The sequence below is a fragment of the Mustela nigripes genome, chromosome 4 (assembly GCF_022355385.1).
Source record: "Mustela nigripes isolate SB6536 chromosome 4, MUSNIG.SB6536, whole genome shotgun sequence".
In the NCBI taxonomy this organism is placed as follows: domain Eukaryota; kingdom Metazoa; phylum Chordata; class Mammalia; order Carnivora; family Mustelidae; genus Mustela; species Mustela nigripes.
The window spans coordinates 4884505-4906528 of NC_081560.1; the positions used below are offsets into that span (position 1 = coordinate 4884505).

General features: G+C 41.8%; 1 protein-coding gene across 1 annotated transcript in view; it reads right to left on the reverse strand.

Moving 5' to 3' along the window:
* Nucleotides 1–5559: 5559 nt before the first annotated feature.
* Nucleotides 5560–22024, reverse strand: part of GALNT11 (polypeptide N-acetylgalactosaminyltransferase 11) — a 53770-nt gene continuing 37305 nt past the window's right edge. The window contains exons 5-12 of the mRNA XM_059396062.1: nucleotides 21694–21819; nucleotides 19130–19379; nucleotides 14160–14277; nucleotides 12711–12863; nucleotides 9985–10203; nucleotides 8654–8758; nucleotides 6559–6696; nucleotides 5560–6309 (exon numbers count right to left, since the gene is read on the reverse strand). Of these exons, the coding sequence (XP_059252045.1) occupies nucleotides 6178–6309; nucleotides 6559–6696; nucleotides 8654–8758; nucleotides 9985–10203; nucleotides 12711–12863; nucleotides 14160–14277; nucleotides 19130–19379; nucleotides 21694–21819 (1241 nt within the window). The 3' untranslated portion in view covers nucleotides 5560–6177. The remainder of the gene's footprint in view (nucleotides 6310–6558; nucleotides 6697–8653; nucleotides 8759–9984; nucleotides 10204–12710; nucleotides 12864–14159; nucleotides 14278–19129; nucleotides 19380–21693; nucleotides 21820–22024) is intronic.

Below are 22024 nucleotides of genomic sequence, written 5' to 3' on the forward strand. Positions count from 1 at the left end.
GCGTCCCGGCATTTCTAGTTTTAATATTTTGAGGCACCTCCATACTGTTTACCACAGTGGCTGCCCCCATTTACATTCCCACCAACAGGGCATGAGAGGTCGTTTCTCTGCATTTTCATCCCTGCCAAGACTTAGTTCTTGTCTGATTCTTGCCTTGGGCAGGTGTGGGGTGTGCTGTTGATTTGTATGTCCCTCATGTTGAGTGATGTTGAGCATCCCTTCATGTGTCAGTCATTTGTATATTTTTGGAAAACTGTCAGTTCAGGTCCTATGCCCGCCCCACCCCCCATTTCTGGTAATCTCTACACCCAATGTGCGGCTCAAACTCATGACCCCACCATCGAGGAGCTTGCTCTTCCAGCTGAGCCAGCCAGGCACCCCTCTCTGCCCATGCTTGATCACGCTGTCTTGTGTGTTCAGTTGTATGTATTTTCAGTGTGATTCTGTGACACATCTGGGCATATTTTGGATATTAACTCCTTGTTGGATGTACCATTTAAAAATATCATCTACCAGGCGGTAGGTTTGTTTTGTTGGTTGCCTTTGCTGTCAAGAAGCTTTTTATTTTGGTGCAGCCCCAACTGTTTATTTTGCTTTGGCTTCCCCTTCCTCAGGAGAGATCTGTAAATACGTCGCTACAGTTGATGTCTAAGACATTACTGTGTTCTCGTCTAGGAGTTTTAATGGCTTTAGGACTCACATTTAGGTCTTTAATCCATTTTGAGTTGAGTTTTAGGTATGATGGAATGAAGTGTGTCATTGTTTAGCATGAAGCTATCCGGTTTTCCCAGTAGGATTTATCTGAATGGGCCATCTTCTCCCCATTATATATTCTTGTCTTTGTTGTAGAGCAGTTGGTCACATAAGCATGGGTTTACGTATGGACTCTTACTTTGCTCAGATACCTCCAGTGTTGTTCTCAAAATTGCTTTAGCTTTTTGGGGACTTTCTGGTTCCATTATAAATTCTGGTATTTTAGTTCTGTAAAAAGTGCTACTGGCATTTTGATAAGGATTGCATGGAATCTATAGATTGCTTTGGGTAATATGGACATTTTAACAGTATTTTTCTAATCCGCAAGCAAGGAATATCTTTCCATTTGTTTCAGCACTGCTCTTAACCCAGCTTTAATTGTTTCCATTATTTTTGTTTTCTATTTCATTCATTCGTGTTCTGACATTTGGTATTTCTTCTTTGCTCTTCTAACTTGCCCTTCCTTTTTCTATTTTCTTAAGGTGGAAGCTTAAGTCATTGATACTAAGATTTATCCTTTTCTCATATACGTACTCAGTGCTATAGAATTTCCAAGTACTGTTTTAGCTGCACCCTCCAGTCTTTGGTAGGTTGTGTTTTCACTTTCAGTCAGTTCAAATAGCTTTGTAACTTCTTTGACCCACAGGATTCTGGCAAGTATGTTACTGGTGGATTTTCAAATATTTGAAAATTTGCCAGGTATGTTATTATTGACTTAATATTATTGTTGGTTTCTAATATAATTTGCACAAGTTGGATTTGTATAAATTTATTGAGACTTAATATCCCAGCACATGACCTATCTTGGTAAATGTTTCAAGTGTAATTGAAAAGGCAGCATATACTGTCTGGTCTTGTCAGGTAGAATGTTCCATAATTGTTAATCATGTCAAATTGGTAGATAGTATTGTCAAGTCTTCTATATCTTACTGATTTTTTTTTCTGCCTGTGTATTTCCTCAGTTATTGAGAGGTTTGTTGAAATTTTACTAGTAGTTGTAGACTGTTTCTCCTTTTGGCACATACTTTGAAGTTCTGTTATGAAGTTTGTTATAAGAACATTGGAATTATTTCCTATTAATGGACTCCTTTATTACTAGGTCAGTCCTTTCTATTCCTAGTAATAGTTTTTGCTTCAAAATTTGTGTGACATTAATATAGCTACCTCAGATACTTTTCAATTAGCATCCCATGTGCACATATTTCACCATATTTGTGCCTTCATATTTAAAGTGAATTTCTTGGGGGCACCTGGGTGGTTCAGTTGATAAAGCGTCTGCCTTCAGATCAGATCATGATCCCAGGACCCTGGGATCAAGCCCCACATTGGGCTCCTGCTCAGCAGGGAGTCTGCTTCTCCCTCTCCCTCTGCTCCCGCCCCAAACCCTTGCTTGTGCAGTCTCTCTCAAATAAGCACAGAAAATCCTTAATGCCATCTTGCTGCTTTCTGTATGTACCATCTGTGGTCTTTGAAGGTGAATGACAAAAGATAAAATATATAGAATATATTATTCTCCAACAGGTTTCTAATATGGGGCTTTGTGGTTTAAAATAAAATAACTAAGAAAAGGACCCTGGAAGACTGTGCCTCCTTTGAGACGCAATTTTGGTGGAAAGAACCTCCCATTGTATTTGGACATCTACAGGGTGCAAAGATGATTCCTAAGTTTGTATTTTTTTTCATTGTGGTAAATGCACTCTTTAATCCCCCACCCACCCACCTCCCCTCCAGTAATCACCAGTTTGTTCTCTGTATGAAGAGTCTGCTTCTTGGTTTGTCTCCACACCCCCCCCCTTTTTTTTTTGCCTTTGCTCATTGTTTTTAAATTCCATGTGAGCAAGAACATAAACTATATTTATCTGACTTATTTCACTTAGCATTATATTCTCTAGTTCTATATGCTGTTATAAATGGCAAGATTTCATTTTCTTTTTTATGGATAAATATGTGTGCTCACTTCGGCAGCACATATCATTCGGCTGCACCAGCTTGCCTTCCCACCAGCTGTGCAGGAGCACAGCCTCACCAGCATTTGTTGTTTCTTGTGTTTCTGTATAGCTTTTCTGACAGGTATGAAGGGACACCTCACTGCAGTTTTGATTTGCATTTCCTTGACGAGGAGTGGTGTTGAGCATCTTTTCATGCATCTGTTGGCCATCTGGATGTCTTCTTTGGAAGAATGTCTGTCTGAAGACAGTCTTCTACCCATTTTTAATTGGATTGTTTTTTGAATGTTGTGACACACACACACACACTCACACATACCCTTTACTGGATATGTCATTTTCAAATCTTTTCCCATTCAGTAGGCTTTTAGTTACATTATTTCTTTTGCTGTGCACAAGCCTTTTATTTTTATGTACTCCCCAAAATTTCTTTCTACTTTTAATTCCCTTAGGAGGCTGTATCTACAAAATGTTACTATGACCGATGTCAGGGAAAGCACCCTATGCTCACTTCCAAGGATGTTGATGGCTTTTGATCTGACGTTTCAGTCTTTAATCCACTTGATTCTTGTGTATCGTGAAAGTGGTCCAGTTTCATTGTTTTGCCTGTAGCTGACCAGTTTTCCCAACACCAATTTGTTATATTGTTATAAATTTCATTTCAGTGATCTTAATCCAGCTTTTTTCTATTTTTGTTTTCTATTTCATTTGTGTTCTGACCTTTAATGTTAATGTTTCTTCTGTTTCTCTGCTCTTTTAACTTGCCCTTTTCCCCCTTGTTGTATTTATTCTTTGTTGAAGACTAGTTTATCATATAATTACAGGTTTATTTCTAAATTTTCTATTCTATTGATCTATTTTTATGCCAGTGCCATATTGTTTTAATTATTACCACTCTGTAATAGAACTTGAAATCTGGAATTGTGATACCTCCAGTTTTTTTCAAGATTGCCTGGGCTATTTGGGGTATTTAACAGTTCCACACTAATTTTAGGACTGTCTGTTCTAGTTTCATGAAAAAGGGTTTTGTTATTCTGCTAGGGGCTGCATTCGGTCCACGCACTGCTTCAGGCAGCGCAGACATGTTAATAGGATTTGTTCTTTCAGTCCAGGAGCACGGGTGTTCTTCCACTTCTTTGGGTCGTTTTGAATTTCTTTGTAATTCTCAGAGTATAGGCCTTTCACCTCTTCAGTTAAGTTTATTATGAGATATTTTGTTTTGGGTGCAATTATAAAAGGGATTTTAATTTTTTTTGCTGCTTCATTTTTAGTGTCTAGGAATGCAACAGATTTCTCTACACTGACTTTGTATTATGTGACTTCACTGAATTCATTTCTCAGTTCTAGCGGTTTTTGGGGGGCCCAAATACGATCATGTCCTCTGCAAATAGTGGGAGTTTTACTTTTCCCTCGCCAGTTCAGAAGCCTTGTATTTTGTTGTTGTCTCACTGCTGTGGCGAGGACTCCAACACTAATGGTGAATAAAGGCAGTGAGTGGACATCTCTTATTCCTGACCTTACAGGAAAAGCTGTTTTTCACCAGAGTATGATGTTAGCTGTGGATTTGTCATATAAGGCCTTGATTATGTTAAGGTATATTCCTTCTAGACCTACTCTGTTGAGGGTTTTTATCATGAATGGATGTTATAGTTTGTCAGTGCTGTTTTCTGCATCTACTGAAATGATAATATGGTTCTGCTGTTTTGTGAATACTGACCCCCTTGCATCCTGGAATTGGGAGTAGGAGGTTTCAGTGTATTGTTAGGTTTGGTTTGCTAATATTTTGTTGAGGATTTTTTGCATCTGTATTCATCTGAGATATTAGCTTATAGTTCTCTCTCTTTGTGGTGTCTTTAATCTGGTTTTGGTATCACAGTGATACTGGCCTCACAGAAGGAGTTTGGTAGTTCTCCTTCCTCTTCTATGTTCTGGAATAAAAGTTTGAGAAAAGGTATTAACTCTTCTTTAACTGTTTGGAAGAATTTGCCTGTGAAGCTGTTTCATCTCGGACTTTCACTTTTGGGAGGGGTTTTTTGATTACAGATTCAATTTCATGGAGGTTAATCCAAATACATGAAGGCTACAGAACATGCTACTGAAGAAGAAAAAAATCACACGGACAACAGTCCAGAATCTTCAGGTTGTGGCAGAAGTGCTTCTAAGAGGGAAGTATACAGCAATACAAGCCTACCTCAAGAGGCAAGAAAAACCTCAAACCTAACCTTACACCTAAAGGAAATAAACACAGCAGAAGGAAGGAAATAGTCAAGATCAGAAATGTAGGATATGGAAACTAAAAAAACAACAGAATAGCTCAATGAGACCAGGAACTGTTTCTCTGAAAAACTGATAAATGTCTAGTCACACTCATTAAAAAAAAAAAAAAAAAGGACCCAAATTAACAAAGTAATGAAAGAGGAGAAGTAACAACTGTAACAGACTATGAAAACCTAGATGCCCACAAATCAGACATCTTAGAAGAAATGGGACAAACTGCTAGAAACACATAACCTACCAAAACTGAAGCAGGAATAAAAAATTTGAACAGACCGATGACCAGCAATGAAACTGAATCAGTAATCTGAATTTGGATTTCTGAGGATGGATCTTGACCTCTGTACCAAATTCCTACTTAGCAACTCTACCTGGATGATTCATAGGCAGCTTTAGTGGAAACTATCCAAATTCACAGACTTTCAGCATCAAGTTCACACAGTTCAAGCTAAGGAATGGTGCTGCGACCTCACTTACTGACTCACTAGCCGAACCCAGGTATCGCGCTCATCATGTGATACACACATGGTGGTCTGCACGCAGATCAGAGACCCCAATACAAGAAGAGCAGACAAAAAGTCCCACATAAATCATCAAAAGGACCCTTTATTTTAATGTCAATAGTACCATAATTCATCAAAATAATTTATAATAGTTAACTGCCTCTTAAATATATAATCTTATAAAGGAGGTCCTCTGAAGTTAAAAGTAATGTAGATTCAGTCTGTTTAAAATTATTTAGGACATGATAATATAAGTAAAAGAAAAAAAAATGCGTTTCTGTGAAGTCCTTCTAAAAAAAGAAATCATGACAAGTTCTTGATCAGAGAAATGCCATTCCATTATTAAAGGGATTAAAAAGCATAAATAAGTGTGAACAGAAACGCCAATTGCCTGGCTTTGTCCTCTGTGCAAACCTGACCCTTTATAGAGTTAAAACTGTATCCTAATTTCTCACCATCAGCAAGAAATTCCTTAGCAGCTCAGAAGTGATGTTAATGTCTTGGTAAAACAGATTCCCTCACTTTCTGATGACCATCTGTGCGCCAGTCTCTAGTACATCTGGGTCTTATCCTCTCAAAAGTGGTTCTACTTAATCAGAAAATCATTTCAGGGATTTTCCTGTAACCAGCAACTTCTCAAGCCTCACAGCGCACAGCGGAGGTGGACCCTGATGAATTACCACGCCGACCGCCACATCCGCTTAACCTTCCAGATGCCACTGTTGTGAGGAAGAGCCGTCGCAGATCGCCATCGCAACATAGCCTTTGTGACTCTGTGGATCGACCACTCTCAGGCACTGTCCAACTGACACCTGGTACAGCCGATTACTCTTCTGGAAAAAAAGTAGCAAGAAAAATATACCCACAATTCCTGGCTTTAACTTAAAAGGCTTTGCTGCCAGAATGTGTAGAGAAGACAGAGAGATCCAGAAGACATGTGGACTAGCTCCGATGCTTTATTTAATGATACGACAAACTCAGAACTACTTTCTGTCAGCTAAACTAGGAGGGCATCTGCCCTGCCCCCGCTTAGCTCCACCTGCTTCCTCATGCGCTCCCATCCTCCCCGGCAAGCTCCTCACCCCGAAGGTCCACTGCTGGGATCCTCCCGACCCGTGGCACTTCATGAGTCGTGGTGGGTCTGAAGAGCGAGTTTCTGACATATCCAGGCAAAGGAGGTTATTTAAAACCAACTCGTGCTCTTCATTATAAATCCAAATCTGAGGAAGAGAATCAAAGATCAGAAAACTCCAAGGTCCTCTTCAGATCTGAAATTTGGGCTGTGCCCCGGGTCACCTATCCGTGGGGGGAGACCGGGGCTACTCCACGTGTCTCAGAAAGCAGGGAGAGACCCGCAACCCTGAGTCACGTGTACGCAGCGTCAGCTCCGCCACCTGAAAATGGAATGAACGAACGAACAGACACAGAACAGGAAGTGTAATCACAGGAAGAAACCGAAACAGTGGTTAACTTTGAATTTAACTGACTCAGTTAACTGAGCACGTGACTGGAGACCTTTCTAGTTCTAGCATCTCCCAGTCCTGCGGTGCTCCCCATCCCTAGGCAGCGCAGCCTGTCCGCGCACACATGCCTCAGCTGGGCCGTGCACGCAGGAGCCCATACACACGTCATCCTGGGAAAGTTCTGCTCTAACCCCAGATCACCACAGCATTTAGGCTGAGATGATGATTTCCTCGGAGGGCCCAGAAATGGGTTTTTTCTTTAGATGTGCAGATCTTTCAGGACAAAGATCTTTTGATCTTTGTCAGATCTCTGTGCAGATCTTTCAGAAACAAAGACCTAAAACTGGCTGAACGGGACAAGAGTGAGGAATAACTTATTCTCCAAACTGCACCTTCACTAAATCCACAAGGAATATACTTTCATCTCTGAATTATTTTACTCATTAGTTATTTCTACCTCCAGGCCCAAAATTTATGTGTGCTGTCTCCATTAACATGAACAGTTCTAAAAATAGAACTTTCTGCAACCATGCTCATGTTTTATAACCTGTGTTGTCCAACATGAGGAAACACATAACTTATTTCATTTTAATTAAATGTAAAGAGCTCCATGTGGCTGGTGGTTACAGGATCAGTACAGATCTACGTGATCCCAACAAACAGGCGCATGTAACTCCATTTCTTCAAACTTCTCCCATTTTCTGGAACAAAGCTCAGTGGTCTCATGTAACCAAAGCCAGCGAGGCAGCAGTCCAGCTGGACACTTTGGTGTCCGGGAGTCTGATACCTCTCAGACCCAGACACAGCACAGAACCCCTTCTGAATCCTATTTTCTAGTGTGGATGACATCTTCCATCCTTTGCAAGCTTCCCTAGATATAGAGGGGCTTCTATGACATTTCAGAGAACACACATGGTCTGACCATTTTAGTCCTGACTGGGGCCATCCCTGGCACGCAAGTGGGAATGAAAATCCCCTCCCTGTGACGTGCTCGGACCGCAGAGGTGTGCGGTTTCACAACCGGGGATAAGACTTCCATCAGATACAAGTCAGTCTGATATTACTGTTCCAAACTTACCTAAGTTTTTAGCTTATTTTTAGGCCTACTTTAACACCATTGGAAAGATTACGTGAGAACAGGTTATGTGAATGAAATAAACTGTTTTTTGTTATGGTTTCTTCTGATGGGACTACTAAACTAGGAGAAATTGGCTTTCAGAGAAAACTCTACTGAAGATAATAATTCATTTCCTCTGTAATGTGCCTGCCCTTCCTTTGCCACTTTTTTTAAAAAAATTATTTATTTATTTGACAGATCACAAGTAGGCAGGCAGGGTGGGGTACGGGAAGCAGGCTCCCCGCTGAGCAGAGATCCTGATGTGGGGCTTGATCCCAGGACCCTGAGATCATGACCTGAGCCGAAGGCAGAGGCTTAACCCATTGAGCCACCCAGGTGCCCCTCCTTTGCCACTTTGGACCTGCTGTGTGACTGCAGAGTACAAAGGATGCTTCTAACACACAGGAGCAAAGGTAGGAAAAATATACAAAGCACACAAAGTCATTCCTTACTTAAACCATGTCAGCTAAGGAGAGTCAAGAGTAAAATCTCCAGGGTCTTCCAAACCTCCCTCCCTCCTCAGGGACCACCCCAAGTTCCCTTCACTGAAGGACACTTTCCAAGGACCGGCTGAGCCCGGAGGCATGCATGACTCACCTGACTTGGGTCACTGTAGTCACATGCTTTAAGCACCACCAGGCCTCCTTTCTGACTTGGACGTCCCTGGGCCACCAGACACTTGTTGGTCTGGAGGTGATAGAGCTGTAAAAGGAGAGAGTGCTCTTGGCAGAAGATACCTTAGAGTGCTACATAGTGTGAATACATTACTCCAAAGCTGTGAATTTTAAAGGTCATAAAAACAGAAGCATTTTTTAATTCCTAAATTCTAGCTTCTCTACATAGGGTATCACAATAGACTTCAAGGTTATAGGTAATGTTAACAATATATGTAAGCAGTGTCATGTCGAAATTCTACCTAAAGATACAGGTTTACTAATCTACTAGAGGGGAGGAAGGAAATTAAAACATCTCAGCCCTGAAGAACCTTCAAATGAAATGGAGAAAGTAGGAATAAAAGGTACAAACGAGACAGTATGTAGCTGAATGTGAGGAACACAGAGCAGGCACTGAGTATCCGGCCTGGGTAGGCTGGTGCGGGAAAGGAGCTTGGATGCGCGAGGGAAGGCTAACGGAAAGCATTTCCGCTACATGGACAAACCCCGGTTCTGTCCATTTTTTAACACCTTGACTTTGTTCGTAATCTCTAAAAAGAAGGGGAAAGCTCTGTAGCTGAAGAGTCACGGAGGAAAGCCGCCGTGGTGAAAGATCCTACAGGGCGCTGCCTTAACACAAAAGAAGAGAAAACCCCACAACCATCAGAGTATCTACTTTCAGTAGCTTACTTTCAGAAAGCAGATTCTAAGAAATGACTCAGGAAAAAGGTATGATTTTATGACTAGACCCCTAAAATTTAAATGTGATACAGAACTGTGAACAGAGTCCTTCAGAAACAAAAGGGAACACGTACAGAGATGTAGCAGGTCGTGGGCTTTCTGCGCAGCTCACATGACCGCTCGGCCGCCCAGGTGTGAGCCGTAGGCTGTGCCACCATCTTCCACTTGCTCTCTGGGGTCGGTTCCCAACGCTTTGGCCCAATGGCAGAGACCAGCCCCATTTCTCCTTTTGGGACTTGGTTCTGCCAAACGAGTTTCATACTGACTTACAGCGCCTTCACTGGTCTGTTCGTATCCACCCTCTTGGAAGCTAGCATGTAACTTACAGAAGTCACTCACTCTTTAAGGATGTTAATAGTAACAGTGGAGATACTAACGTTTCTAAAGTCTTAATACCTGAGTGGAGGAAGGTCCCACCCAAAGAACACAACAGAAGCAAGCTAAAGTCTATCACTGAAATGATACTTTAAGTCTAAAATGTCATTTACGCTATCATACAACTTTTCATGAAACACTTTGATATTACTTCCTTACCCTTCCACGCTGAAGGATTTTGGGGCGTTTGGGCCCTCTATTGATAAAAATGGGTTGCTGGGGTTTGGCGTTGGGCCCAGATATCTGCATCTCTGGGTAAATATTATCCAGATACCATTTAAATGATTTACAACCCAACTTCTTCCTCAATTCAACACGCTCACTGATATTTCCATAGCTTTTGGTCCTCAGATCAGGTCTTAAGGAAAAATACTGCTCCTGAATTTTAAAAAGAAAAAGGAAAAATAAGAGAACAGGTTTTTTGCTTAAAATGAGTATTATCAGCAAATTATTTTTCATGCCAGTGTTTTCTTGATGTTGTTGAAAAATGTCAGCATGAACTTTTCACACAATTAGGTCCATCATTGACAATACGACATCTTAAATTCTAAGATACGTCCCTATTTCAGAAATGGCTAAACATGTAAAATGTGATCTCAGAATCAATGAGGCAGGCGACGTGTGAGGCCGGCAGTTCTGACTCTGTCAGGATTCTGGAGTGTCAAAGATAATTGATTACTGAGTCCAAGGAGCTTCTGTTTGTGTGAGTTTATTTACTGGTATTTACCATATGGAAAGTTGAAACATTTAATTTGTTAAAAATAACTCACTACCTATCAACATAAACGTGCTTTGAAGAACAACAAGAAATTTAGTGAGAACAGTGACATTGCTTTACAGTTTTACAAATCTTTTCAATGTTTGGCTAAAAAGCAAGCTGAACTCTCATTTCTGCATGTGAACCTGTTACTGTCATGTTTGGTTAGACAGATTTTTAAATATTGAGTGTATGGAAATATATAGTTTAAAATGCCAGGGATATTTTAATAGTTTCAGAGAATTATAACTATCCTTTGATATATTTTTTAAAGATTTGACAGAGTATAAGCCAGGGAGCAGGAGAGGGAAAAGCAGACCCTCTGCATAGCAAGAAGCCCAATGCAGGGCTCGATCCAGGGACCCTGAGATCATGACCTGAGCCAAAGGCAGATGTTTAACCAACTGAGCCTTCCAGGCACCCCACTTTGATATTTTACCAAAACTCTCTTCATTTTCCACACTGTAACTAACCTTTAAATTGTTATCACTGAGCTTTCTGTAGGTCGCATTAAAATCTACTGCTCTATCCAGCTCTCTGAATGGATCTTTTCCCCAACCAAGATTTCTATACCATCATACTTTAGTCATTTGGAAAATACTGCTCCCTGGGTGGTGAAGTTCCAAATACTGACAAATGTCACTATATAATATAAAAAGTTATATTCATAAATATTCCTAATCTCATCAAAAGAGCATTTAAGTACTGGAAGCCATCAAGCTCCCAGGGATCAATATGAGTTTTCCACTTGCAACAAATGCTGTCAGTTGAAGTGAGAGGCTCAGTTGGTTCATTTTTGAGAATGTGCGCCAAATATCCAAATATAAATAACCATGGTTTGTGAGCCATTCTTTTACATAAAAAGTACTCTGTGGAGAAAAGTGAATAGTTAACTCACAACTACCCGCAGCTCAAACAACATGCCTTTTCCCTTGAAAACAACCACGTGTTTCAGTCTACAGCAAAAGGTGCTTTCTGCGCACTCAGCGTGACTCACAGCACTTGGAGCACAAAATCTAACACAATGATTTCTATGACTCAGCTGCTTTTGCAGCATCAGTGCAAGGTCAGCAAGGGGGAAACGGCAAATACTGGGTTACCTGCCTATGACAACAGCTTTGCCCTGCTGAACATTTACATGGGTCTGGGAACCACTTTCTGAGAGCAGCTGGGAGACAGTGTGACTCAAAGCTGAGGAACATGGAGAACAAGCCTGGAGTCTAGATGAGGGAGTAGGGAGGAAACATGCAGTGAGGCAGACGCATGACCACAAGCCCCCACTTCTGCTCCCCATGCAGTGATCTTCTCCCGACAGCACACACCTCCATGCCCAGTGCATTTCCCAAAACCTGACACAGAGCCTGGTATACAGTAGACACTCAAATGCATGTTTAAAAAAATTAACTGTGCACAAATGTTCACAGTAGCATTTCTCATAACTCAGGAATGGATAAAATGTGTAATCACACAATGGAATATTATTTGGCAATAAAAAAGGAATGAAGCAGTGCTACATGGTACCCATATGGATGAACCTGAAAACGTTATGCTTACTAAGGTGGTCACAAAAGATCATGTGTTGTAGGATTCCATTTGTAGGAAAGTTCCAGAATAGGCAAATCTAGAGAGTCAGGAGGTAGACTAGTAGTTGTCTAGGGCTGTGGGAGATGAGGGGGGTGATAGCTGAAGGATACGGAGTTTCTTGTTGGGGGTGATAAAATGACTTGTGAATTATACCTCAATAAAGATGTTACAAAGGAAATATCACAGCAGAAAGAGAAAGTGCTACTACATGTGCAGAGCCTAACAGGGAAAGTGGAAAGACTGGGACACAGTGAAGCCCAAGGAGCAAAGAAAAGGAGCCACGTTCTGTGGGAGTGAGAGGAATAAAGACACTGACAAGAAAATTTCTTATGTTGGCTGTATTTCCTATTATAGAGTGGTCATTTGGAAAATTAGAAGAAGGGTCACAACAAAAAATGAGAAGAAAAGAAATGTACAAAAGGGATGGCCCCGAAGCATAGATTGTCCCACAGAAATGTGCCAGAATGAAAAGGCAGGTAACCAGAGCTGTCTGCAAAGGAGCTAGAGCCAAGCAGACCCTTCCAGCAGAGTAACTTAATCTCACCTTGTAGTCATCCAACCAAACATGCGCCAGCCTCAAGGAGTTGTGGGTCATGGTGTCCTGGCCTTCAGGAGAACCATACGGTCGCCTTTTCCGGAAAATGTGTCCGACTCTAGAGCATGGGATGATGAAGAGTTTACCTCCACACATCCAAATCTGGTCAGAAGCAAAATATGTATTAATAGTTGCCTTGCACTGCTATGAAATCAATGTATGCGTTTTCATGAAATTAATCTTTATTAAATAGGTGTTTGTGAGACTTCAAGATGTTTTGTATAAGTACCAAATACAAGAAAGTGAAAGGGTACATTAAAAAAATTATATCTTTATGATTAAAAAGAAACTAAATTCTAAAATAGCGTACCATTCTTTTACCACCCTGTGTCTAAAATCACACTTACCATGTACTTTGCTGTTTTAACACATTAAGGAATTTGATCCTCAGGACTTAGGGACAAAGAATGCTTACTGGCTGGTCCTCTAATCTCATTACTGGTACTTTCTCAAAACATGTATATATACACACACACACACTGAGTAACTCTAGATTAAGAATCAAAAGATCTCAGTTCTTGTGTAAATTTCACCTTGGCCATCTGGGTTACTTTATATAGTTATATTTTAGTTTTTGTGGAACTCTATTACCTTATGTCCAAAGTAAGACTGAACAATATCTTATTTCTTTCAACTTTAAAATTCTAAAAGATTACGTATGAAAAACTACCTTTTAAAAACACTACAGTCAATACATCGTAAAAAAACAAAATGACACACGTACCACATACCACAGTGTTGTGGATGGGGTATCTGCTATGGAGCCCCAGAGCCGAGAGGTGGGGAGTGAGGACATCAGCTGGTTCGGAGAAGTCCGAGTTCTTTCCCTTGCCCTCATTCTGCCCTTTGCAGACTGTCTTTCACCCCCACAGTTCCCTGAGTCCCAGACCCCACCCATACCGCCATCTTCCCGACTTCAGCAGCTGGAGAGGAGATTAATTCCTTCCTCGGGCCAGAGGGACTTGGATATATAAAGTACTCTGCTAGCTACTTCTGAAAGTGGAATGGGGAGCTATTAATAATTTTCCTGGGAGAACAGGTGTGAACCAGGACAGTCTTGAGCAATCAGGGATATCCGATCACCTTAAATATCTATGTCTAGGGTTAGCAAGTAAGATGAATAAACTGGCAAAGAACAAAACTCTACCGTAAATGCACATTTAAACATCTGAAATTATACCCAACCATTCATTACAACCTTCCCTTTTAAATTCTTACAAGGCTGCTTAGATACTTTCCACACTTTGAATGGGTATTATCCCCATCACGGATTATGATAAAGTAGCCTTCACTAAAGACAGTTTGTTAACAAAGATAATGAAAGAGAACTTACAGAAAATAAGAGGTCGTGGATAAAAATTATATTCCAGTACACAGAGTTAAACATGAAAAAATTACCCGAAAGGAGATTTCTAAATTTTCTCCTCCCCAGATATCCATGCCACTGTCATACTGTCCGAGCTCATTGAAATAGTGTCTGTTCATGGCGAACAATCCTCCAGCCATTGTAGGTGACCTGAAAAAGGAAAAAATTACTGTACCAATTGCAGAGAGCCATTTATCTACTATCTTTGTTATTTAAAAAGTTCAGTGTACCTTTGGAACATCGCTAATAAAGACCAGATTAACTATTACGGAACATTTTATCTAACATCAGGAAATGAGCTGGGCCACATAGCTGAATTTTCTAGATGCCAATGATATACTAGATGTCTGGGAAATGACGGCTACTTTTCTAAGCATCAAAAATAATTTATAAATTACAACACTGTTACTAGAAATACACTTGATTTGAATTAATTCCTTCTGACAGTCTCGCAGAACAGTGGGATAAAAACTGGACTTCAGGGCCTATCAAGTAGAGACCAGATGAACTCTGACTAAGACCAGTAGTTCTCAAATAGGATGACTGTCCCCAGGCAAACACTTCAGTAATGTCCACAAACATTTTTAGCTGCTGCAATGCAGTGGTTGGGGTAGGGGAGGGTTTCTACTCACAACTCATGGTCTGAAGCCAAGCACACTACTGCATACTCTAAAACGCTCAAGAGAGAGCCCACAACAGAGAAGTATCCAGCTCCAAATGTCAATACTGCCAAGAATGAGATGGTTAATGAGAGAAGCTGAAAGAGACTGGCCCTCAGACACACACTCAGCCTCCAGCTGTCTCACTTCTGAAACTGAACTAAGGCGATGGTGTATTTCAGCATCCCAAGCTCCCTGTTAGAAGGGAAGCACAACTTCTCTGCAGGGAGGAAAGCACCATCTCAGGTATGAATGTATTTCCATAATTTTTCACGACAGTGTCTGCCACCAAACAAAAGTAAATAAGCAACCAAACAAATAAATAACCAGGCAATCAGGAAGATAAACCACATGAAGAGAATCTACAAGAGGAACAGATGTGCAGGGGTTTCAAATAATGTAGTTATCAGGCGGAGAGATCAAAATAACCACTCAAAATATGCAAGGATTAAAGACAAGATGCAAAATTTGGCCGACAGATAAAGAGATATGGTCAAAAAAGAAACCAAATTTATGCATATCTGAAAAACCTTTCTGACAAAGACAGAAGAACTTCTGCCTACTTGTGATCTGTCAAATAAATAAATAAATAAATAAAATCTTAAAAAAAAAAAAAAAAGACAGAGGTCATAAATAGGCAGAGAGGCAGGCAGAGAGAGAGGAAGGGAAGCAGGCTCCCCGCTGAGCAGAGAGCCCGATGTGGGGCTCGATCCCAGGACCCTGGGATCATGACCTGAGCCGAAGGCAGAGGCCTTAACCCACTGAACCACCCAGGCACCCATAGAATCCCATTTTTAGCAACCACAGAAAATACAAATTTTCCAGGCACACATGAAAATTTACAAAAATTACTCATGTGCTTGGCCGTAAAGCAAATCTCACCAATTTTCAAAGAATTAAAATAATACAGAATATTTCTTAATCACAGTGTATACTAAGCTAGGAATACGTAATTCTTTTTTTTTTTCTTTTTTTTTTTTTTTAAAGATTTTATTTATTTATTTGACAGAGAGAAATTACAAGTACACTGAGAGGCAGGCAGAGAGAGAGAGAAGGAAGCAGGCTCCCTGCTGAGCAGAGAGCCCGATGCGGGACTCGATCCCAGGACCCTGAGATCATGACCTGAGCCGAAGGCAGCGGCTTAACCCACTGAGCCACCCAGGCGCCCCGGAATACGTAATTCTAAAATCCTCATATGTCTGGGAAATAATGAAGGTACTGCTAAATAACCTACAGGTCAGAAAAGCCATTACAATGAAAATATTCTGAAATAAATGACAAAAAATAGTACTTTGTGGGATGCAGCTAAAAGCACGATTAGAAAGTTGATTTCCTTAAATGCATACACTAGGAAGGGAAAAAGGATGAAAAATTTAAAAAATCTAAACATCCAACTGAGAAAGTTAGCAGCCTTGATATCCTGAAAGTGAGAGCGCGCACAGAACGGAGAGAAGAGCGGGGAAGCGGCCAGAGGAGGAAGGCGCGCTCGCGCCCTCGCCGCACAAGGAGGCGGTGAGACGGCGCTGTCACAGCCCACAGGCACGGCTCCGTCACAGCCCACAGGCACAGCTCCCTCCAAGTGCCAGAAGGAACTAACGCTGCTGCAGAAACACCCATACTACTCCACCTCGCCGGAGAGCAGAAGACAATGACATCAAGGAACACAATTTTCACTTTTCCCACAGAAAGGACCTAAAATCAGTTTTACAGGGAAAAGAAGAATATGTTCCTCTAGAGTGAAAGAAGCAAAAAACAGAAGACCCAAAATAAAAACAGTGTAAGAATTGGCTTCTGCGGAGGTGGACTGAGAACAGGGAGCAAAGAGGGAGTCAGTCACTCCTCGTCAAAAGTTGTTCTATATTATTTTGTTACTGAATACATGTTTGTGATTAAAAGCATTAAAAATTAAACAATGAAAACCAATGCCCATGTGTCGCGCCCAGCACGACGAATCGACCAGGGTAACCTTGAGGGCTAAGAGGATGATGAAAAAAGTTAAGAGACAAAGAGATGGAGACAGGAGGGACACAGAAGATGATGTCCAACAGTGCTAAATTTATTCCACATCTTACAAGCATTTATAAGGCAGACCAGAACAGGAGGAGTAATATGTCAGTACATAGTCAGATGACCACAAGCTTCTATAACAAGTTTACATTTACTACAAACAAACCTCGTGATGCCAGGTAGTTTCGGCTAAAGCCATTAGCAAGACAATCAACCAGGGAGTGGGTTATGGGAGGGACAGAACAACAAGGTCTAACTAAGAACTCAGGACCCTGGCCACTTTGTTCCCTACTGCAGGGAGAGTGTGTGGGAAGTCACGTAGGCGAACGCACGACACATAGCACAGACCCTTTCTCAGTGCACTCAACTTTCCCGTCCTTAACCTTGTCAAAGTGTCCGGACTTTGAAGGAGACACAAGTCAGGGCCTGGTTTGGTTCTCAACTCCAGCAGTGCCGTGGCCTCCAACACCCATGAAGATGGTGAAACAGGCAAGACGGGCAAGACACGGAGAGCACGCAGCAGCCGGGCTACTGTCCTCCTGCGTGGCGCGTCTTTACCTTCTCACAGAGAACACCGCGGACAGTCCGAGAGGACAGAATCCGAGTCACTGCCGTCAGCCTCCAATCACAGGACATGAGGCTGTAGAGACCAGGAGCCCAACCAGACAGTCCCCGGATGCAGCCCTGCCTGAGAGCGGGGAGGGGGGTCGTGACCCACCCAGGTTCTGCCACTGAGCTTACAGAACTGCAGCGGATTCTCACCCGAAGCCCGAGGGAGCAGAAGTCGGCCCTGCTCGGCCAGCAGAGCACATCGGCCCCCAGGAGGCGGCGGAGGTCTCCCCTCCACGTCTGGGTCAGGTGGGAGGAAGCTGGCAAGCCCCTACAGGCCAGCCGCAGAGCCACGGGACGTGCTGGGAAAACATCACCTCCTAAAGGTAGAGAGAGGCATGCTCTCAAACCAGTTCTCCTCTTGTAAACTAGAAGGGGGGAATAACAGCGCGGGTAACAGCACCATCCGCGGCATTAAAGAAAGACAATGGAAAACCACCCGACCTCCTCACCAACAGTAAACTGGGTAAGTTACGATATATTAACAGATCATGACCCTCTTTCATTGCTGTATAAAGCAGAGCCATACACTGTAACCCAGATGAGTTTTTTAAAGCAATATTGAGTAAAAGCAGCAAGGACAAAAGGAGTCCGATGGCTTCATTTTACATGAAGTCCAAGAACAGGCAAAACTAAACTATATTGTTTAGAGACGCAGGCAGAGATGGTAAAACTACAGGAAAGTGAGGAAATGATCACCAGGTCAGGGTAATGACCGCTCTAAGGCCAGGGGCTGTGACCACAGCAGGGATACAGAGGGCACCTGGATGCCATGTCTTGACCTGGGTGGTAGCCACACAGGTGTTCATATTACAACCATGTATTAAGTTGTGTGCATCATACATATATACATATGTGTACTTTTTACATACATTATTTTGTCACAGGTTAAAAAAACTAAAAAGTCCAAAACAAAAAAAAAAAACCCTATAGGTCCAAGAATGTTAAAAAGTAGAAACACAGGGGCGCCTGGGTGGCGCAGTGGGTTAAGCCACTGCCTTCAGCTCAGGTCATGATCTCAGGGTCCTGGGATCGAGCCTCACATCGGGCTCTCTGCTCAGCAGGGAGCCTGCTTTCCCCTCTCTCTCTGCCTGCCTCTCTGCCTACTTGTGATCTTTCTGTCAAATAAATAAATAAAATCTTTAAAAAAATAAAAGGTAGAAACACAAACAAACCTCCCCGAAATCCACATGAGAAATTTAAAACGAAAAAAATACATAAGCAGATTTGTAATATTGAGAATATGAATGAGAACTAAAAATAATTTCTGCACTGTGACTTGTAACTGTACTAGCAGAAATCCATCCTAAAAATCCCAATTACAGAAACGCTTATACAGCAAATGTTCCTCACAGCGCCACTCGTACTAGCAAAGAACTGAAGATAGGTAAATGACAAAGGCAATAAACCATGCTGAACCGACATTAAAAAACACAGCACGTGGGGTACTCCTACTGTATCCGATGCACAATTATCCCAAGATACTGATCTTAGCTGTCTGCCTTCCTAAGTGATACATCCCTCAGGACATGAATAATTCCCAGGTCACAAATCTTTCCTCAGAAGTTGGCACAGCACATAAAATTCAGTGAGCATTCAAGAATTTCTAATGGGCAAATTAAGCTACCACTTCTGCTCCCTGCAAAGAAGGGATTCTCTTCAAAATATTTTTTCTCTTTTGAAGAAGTACTGACAGGAATTTTTCCAATCTGGAGGAGAAATCTCACTTTATTGGTGCAGTAGCTCCCTCTGGTCCTCCGAGCTCAGAAAGGGGAACAAGATCCCACTTGAAGTGAAGCCCCCAGTTGAATCCTCCCCGCACGACAGGGGACGAGCTGTAGGCGAGCGTGTCCGCGCTGATGATATCGATGACCGGGCACACCACGGTCCGCCGGTCCTGCTGGATGGCAGCCAGCAGGGGCTGTAGCCACATCACATTTACTTCACAGTGGCTGTCCAGGAAGACCAGGACTTCTCCTGAGGAGGCAAACAGCAGCAGGCCTGAGAGGTCACAGCACTCCGATCGGGGCAGCCGCTAGTTCCCTGAGATGCTGCGTTCACGGGGTGAAATACACCCGCCTCCCTCCCAGCCCAACGGTCAAAGCATTCCTCTACGCCAGTCAGGAAGAGAGGAGGACCTTCTAGCCGGAAGTCGGCCTCAAGTGCACTGCTAGGATTGAAACATCTATCAATCAATCCCAATTCTCCTCAGGGAAAAGATGCAAAGTCTCATGGGAACAATTCTGTTCTCTGGACAGAAAGCTAGGACTGCGGTACAAGGGCAGTGGCCACTTGTGTGTAAATGTTTTTATTACACTTACTGCGATCAAAAGATTTCTAAATTTAGGAGTGCCTGGTTAGCGCAGTAAGTTAAGTGACCGACTCCTGGCTTCACCTCAGGTCACGGCCTGGGGGTTGGGAATGGAGCTTCGAGCTCCGCACTCAGCAGGGTCTGCTTGAGATTCTCTCCCCTCTCCCTCCACCCTTGCCAGCCCTTCTCTCTAAAAAAAAGAAAAAAAAATTCTAATTTACTATACATTTCCCTGCCTGAGAACATAACTGTCTTCACTGGTGACACAGAAACATGACATAGTGATCATCGCTACAACACAGCAACTCTCTCAGGAGTGAGAGACACAGGTACCCCTTCTGCCATGCCAGTGACATGGGTTCCCTTCTCCTCTGAAGTCACTACTCAATGGCCACATGCTCACTTCTTCCATTTTTCGCCTTTCCTTCCTAATTCCCCCACCTGGTCAGCTGTAGTGGCTTTCATGAGCCAATGAGGTATCTTTTCTTCTAGTTAGTAAAATAAGAATCACAATGATTTTAACAAGCCCCTACACCCCAAGTTCTGGAATTCTCAAATTACCTTCCTATTTTTTTTCCCCATATCCATACACTACTTACAATATTATATACCTACTATTTTTAAACTAAATCATTTAACTTAAATAAATTTATTTTAAAAGGCAATTTTACCAAGATCAAAAATGAAAATCAGAATCACTAACCTTACAGAGGTAACCATAAAGAGAAATACAATGGTTCAATACCATGTAACTGAGAACTAACCAGATATATTTTCTGCAAAATACTAAATTTGATACGTTTTTTTCCAAAGATTTAATTTATTTATTTGAGAGAGCGAGAAAGAGAAAGCATGTGGAGGGGGTGAGTGGCAGAGGGAGAGGAAGAAGCAGACTCCCCGATGAACAGCCCAACATGGGACTCGATCTCAGGACCCTAGATCATGCCCTGAGCCCAAAGGCAGAGGCTTAACCTGGGACACCCAGGTGCACCGTTCTTTCTTTTTCAAAGGGGAGGTAAGTATATGCTGGAAATGTCTTAAAGACAGATTTCTAATAGAGACTTTATCTTTGATGGGATCAGAAGGATTGAGAATTTTAAAGAAAGTATCTTTATAGTTTTATAAATCAGTTTTCATTATTTTTTATTTTTATTTTTTAATTAATTCCCACACCCAGTGTGGGGCTTGAATTTACAACCCAAGATCAAGAGTCACACACTCTACTGACTGAGCCAGCCAGCTCTGTGGTAAGTCAATTTTCAGTATCATGTCCATTTATTCAACAAAAATCATGATCCATTATCACCAGAGGTATGTATTTGAACTCAAGAATTACTGGCTTAATTCAAATCAAACAGTTTGAGTACACAGACTTTAAATGTTGTATGACAAAAATTACAGGGGTGCCTAGGTGGCTCAGTCTACTGAGGGACCATCTGACTCTTGATTTCAGCTCAGGTCATGATCTCAGGGTCATGGGACTGAACCCTGTGTCAGGCTCTGCACTCAGTATGGAGTCTGCTGGAGATTCTCTCTCTCCCTCTCTCTCTGCCCCTTCCCCCTGTAGGCTCACTCGCTCGCTCGCTCTCTCAAATAAATAAACCTTTAACAAAAAAAAAGTAAAAAAAAAAATTACAGAAGTTCAGATACATTTTGCTTTACTCTTCTCCTTATATAAGTAAACAAGATACAGACCTACATGAGCAGCAATAATTTGCAATAAGGACCACTATGAAAACAGACCAGTTTGGACTCTAGAGCTCACCTCCCTGGAGTCTGTATTTTGGGACACTGTTGTCCCAAGAAATACAAAATTCTTTGGAAAGAAACCCTTTCCAAAGTGAACACAAGCCTTTTCTCTCCTGCTAACAATGCCCATTTAGGAAATCACTTTTCACAGATCTCTGCACAATAAGAAAGGCTCCAAGGACAAAGCCCTTGTCACTTCTCCCCCACTGAGAAGAGAGCAGGAAGTTATACCTGTAGAGTGGGCTGCTCCAATCATCCTTCCTCGAATCAATCCCTCACGCTTTGCGTTTCTTATCACTTTAATTTTTCCAGGGAGATATTTTTGGACATATTCCTCTAGTTCTCCTTTCAAATCATCTGAAAATAAAGAGTCATAATACAACAACAGGAGACATATACAAAGGCTTTTTTAATAGCTACTCTAAGATTGTATCTGATACTTGCAGCAACAAATTATCAAGTAATTATTACAGAATCTTTTGCTGCTTTATTTAAAAAAAAATTATGGTTTATCTCCTAAGGAAGAAAAAGGAAGGGTAAGAGTTGAAACACTAGCCAAGAA